Source organism: Didymella exigua (genome assembly GCF_010094145.1).
Source record: "Didymella exigua CBS 183.55 unplaced genomic scaffold M421scaffold_31, whole genome shotgun sequence".
In the NCBI taxonomy this organism is placed as follows: domain Eukaryota; kingdom Fungi; phylum Ascomycota; class Dothideomycetes; order Pleosporales; family Didymellaceae; genus Didymella; species Didymella exigua.
Window position 1 is genome coordinate 184,199 of NW_022984805.1, and position 1,912 is coordinate 186,110.

General features: G+C 42.6%; 1 protein-coding gene across 1 annotated transcript; it reads right to left on the minus strand.

The window, feature by feature from the left end:
• Positions 1-952: 952 nt before the first annotated feature.
• On the minus strand, positions 953-1,480 carry M421DRAFT_70558 (uncharacterized protein; the record flags this gene model as incomplete). The annotated part of the gene is made up of 1 exon (XM_033596718.1): positions 953-1,480. One exon carries the CDS (start codon positions 1,478-1,480, stop codon positions 953-955), a length of 528 nt encoding a protein of 175 aa, XP_033445473.1.
• Positions 1,481-1,912: the final 432 nt, after the last annotated feature.

Below are 1,912 nucleotides of genomic sequence, written 5' to 3' on the forward strand. Positions count from 1 at the left end.
AAAGTGGGCTGTTTTGCGCCAGAATGGGGTGGTTTTGGTGGGGGCTTGGCAAAAGTGGTGCACGAACCTGTGTGGTGCACGAACCCGTGAGGTACGTTAGGGCTTATTCCTACTAATATATAGGTAGTGTTAGATTGCCTTAAAGTGTAGCTGCATACCCTACTAGCAGTACCTCTACCTAAAACACTGTAGCAATCTAAGACACTAAGCAATATATATAAGTTTAGGTCTAAATCTAAGCTTATAAGCAACTCCTTCTAACAATTACTAAGTATAGCGCAAGAGGGGTTCTTAAAGCTTATAAAGGGGGCTAAAGAGTTGCTGCATAAAAACGTCCTTATTAAGGCCTGTGTGCAAGAGCTTGAAGAGTAATTAGCAGTAATAACTAAGAGAAAATCGCGTAAGAGAAAGCAGATTCAGCATAGTGGCACACTTGAGTATGGCCCAGCAGCATCACGGGTAGCTGCTAAGGCGTGTGTAGCAGCTCAGCCATCTAAGAAGACTTAGGGTGGAGGTGGTTAACTAGGAGCTTAGTTAACTGTTTAGCGCTGTAGGAACTGCAGCAAAACTAGACATAACACACAAACGTGCTAGGAGGGTGCAGAAACATCTTCTAAATCTAATATAAGCATGTAGTATGCTAGGTCACTATTTAATAGCAAGTAGTTGTAGTTATAGTAACTTGTGTTAGTTGTGCTAAGAGAAAATAGCCAGTTTGGTGATATGGCCGGCTCGGTGATAATCTACGTTACAGGATAAGGGGGTGTGTAATAGTTAAGAGGAGAAGTAGATCACGTGTTGTTAGCAGTGGTCTAGTGCTGCTTCCTCATGTTGTTGAGCACCTCTTACCTCAGCTGCATCACAAACACGTCATTGAAACAGACCCCGCAGCGAGCCTTGGAGAAAAAAGATACAAGCAGAACAAGAACACAGAACAACACAATACACTCGTTTATATTTGCCCTTGATACTGCAACAGACTGACTCGCCCGGTGACCGACTCGTCCGTGGGGTACGTTATGTTGCGCTTGTCAACGCTGCGCTCGCGCATCTTAGGGTGAATTAAGCTACAGTAAAACTCGTACTTATGCTTGCTGTCAGAATAGTGGCGCTCACAATTAATCCCAGTGCTCCATTTGGTGGTGGGCTTGTCAGCATGGCGATGTAGAAACTGAGTAATCCAGCTATCAGAGACCTCTGACTGCGTAACCGGGCTGCCAAAATTCTGCAGCATACTTCTAGCAGGTGGCAAGCTGTTTCTTGTGCATCCTTCTATGTATCTCACCAACTCCTCCTCTTGTTGTGGGTTGAGTATAAGCTGTTGTTGTGCCTGGGCGCGATAGGAACGCTGCACGCCTCTGTGCCTCTGCGACAACGTTGTTTGATTAACACCAAATATCTTTGCAACTTTGCAGTATGAGACATTATCTCTAGCTTCACGCAATTCCAGATATTCAATCGCTTCTTGAATTGGTTCCATAGTGGTGGAGTTAACGTACTCCACAAGCGAGCTGGCCACCCAAGCGAGCTGGCCACTTTTGCCAAGACCACACCAATACTGCACCTACTTTGCAACATTACAGCACACAACTATAATATATTATACTACACAGTAAAGTACTCTATCACCGAGCTGGTTATATCACCAAACTAGTCACTTAAAATCCCACCAAAAAACACAGAAACTATACCCCTGCATCTTAATAACTACTTAATAGAATCTTCTAAAAACTTTAGAATAGAGCTATATCTATACTAACAAAACTATTTAAAAGTCTTAGACTAATAGCTAGTATAGATATTAAGATAGCCTGCAGCTACCCCTGTATTTTAGTATCTTCTAAACAATATCTATAATATAGGGCTAAGCACTCTAAGACTTTTAAACAGTCTTATTAGTATAGATATAGCT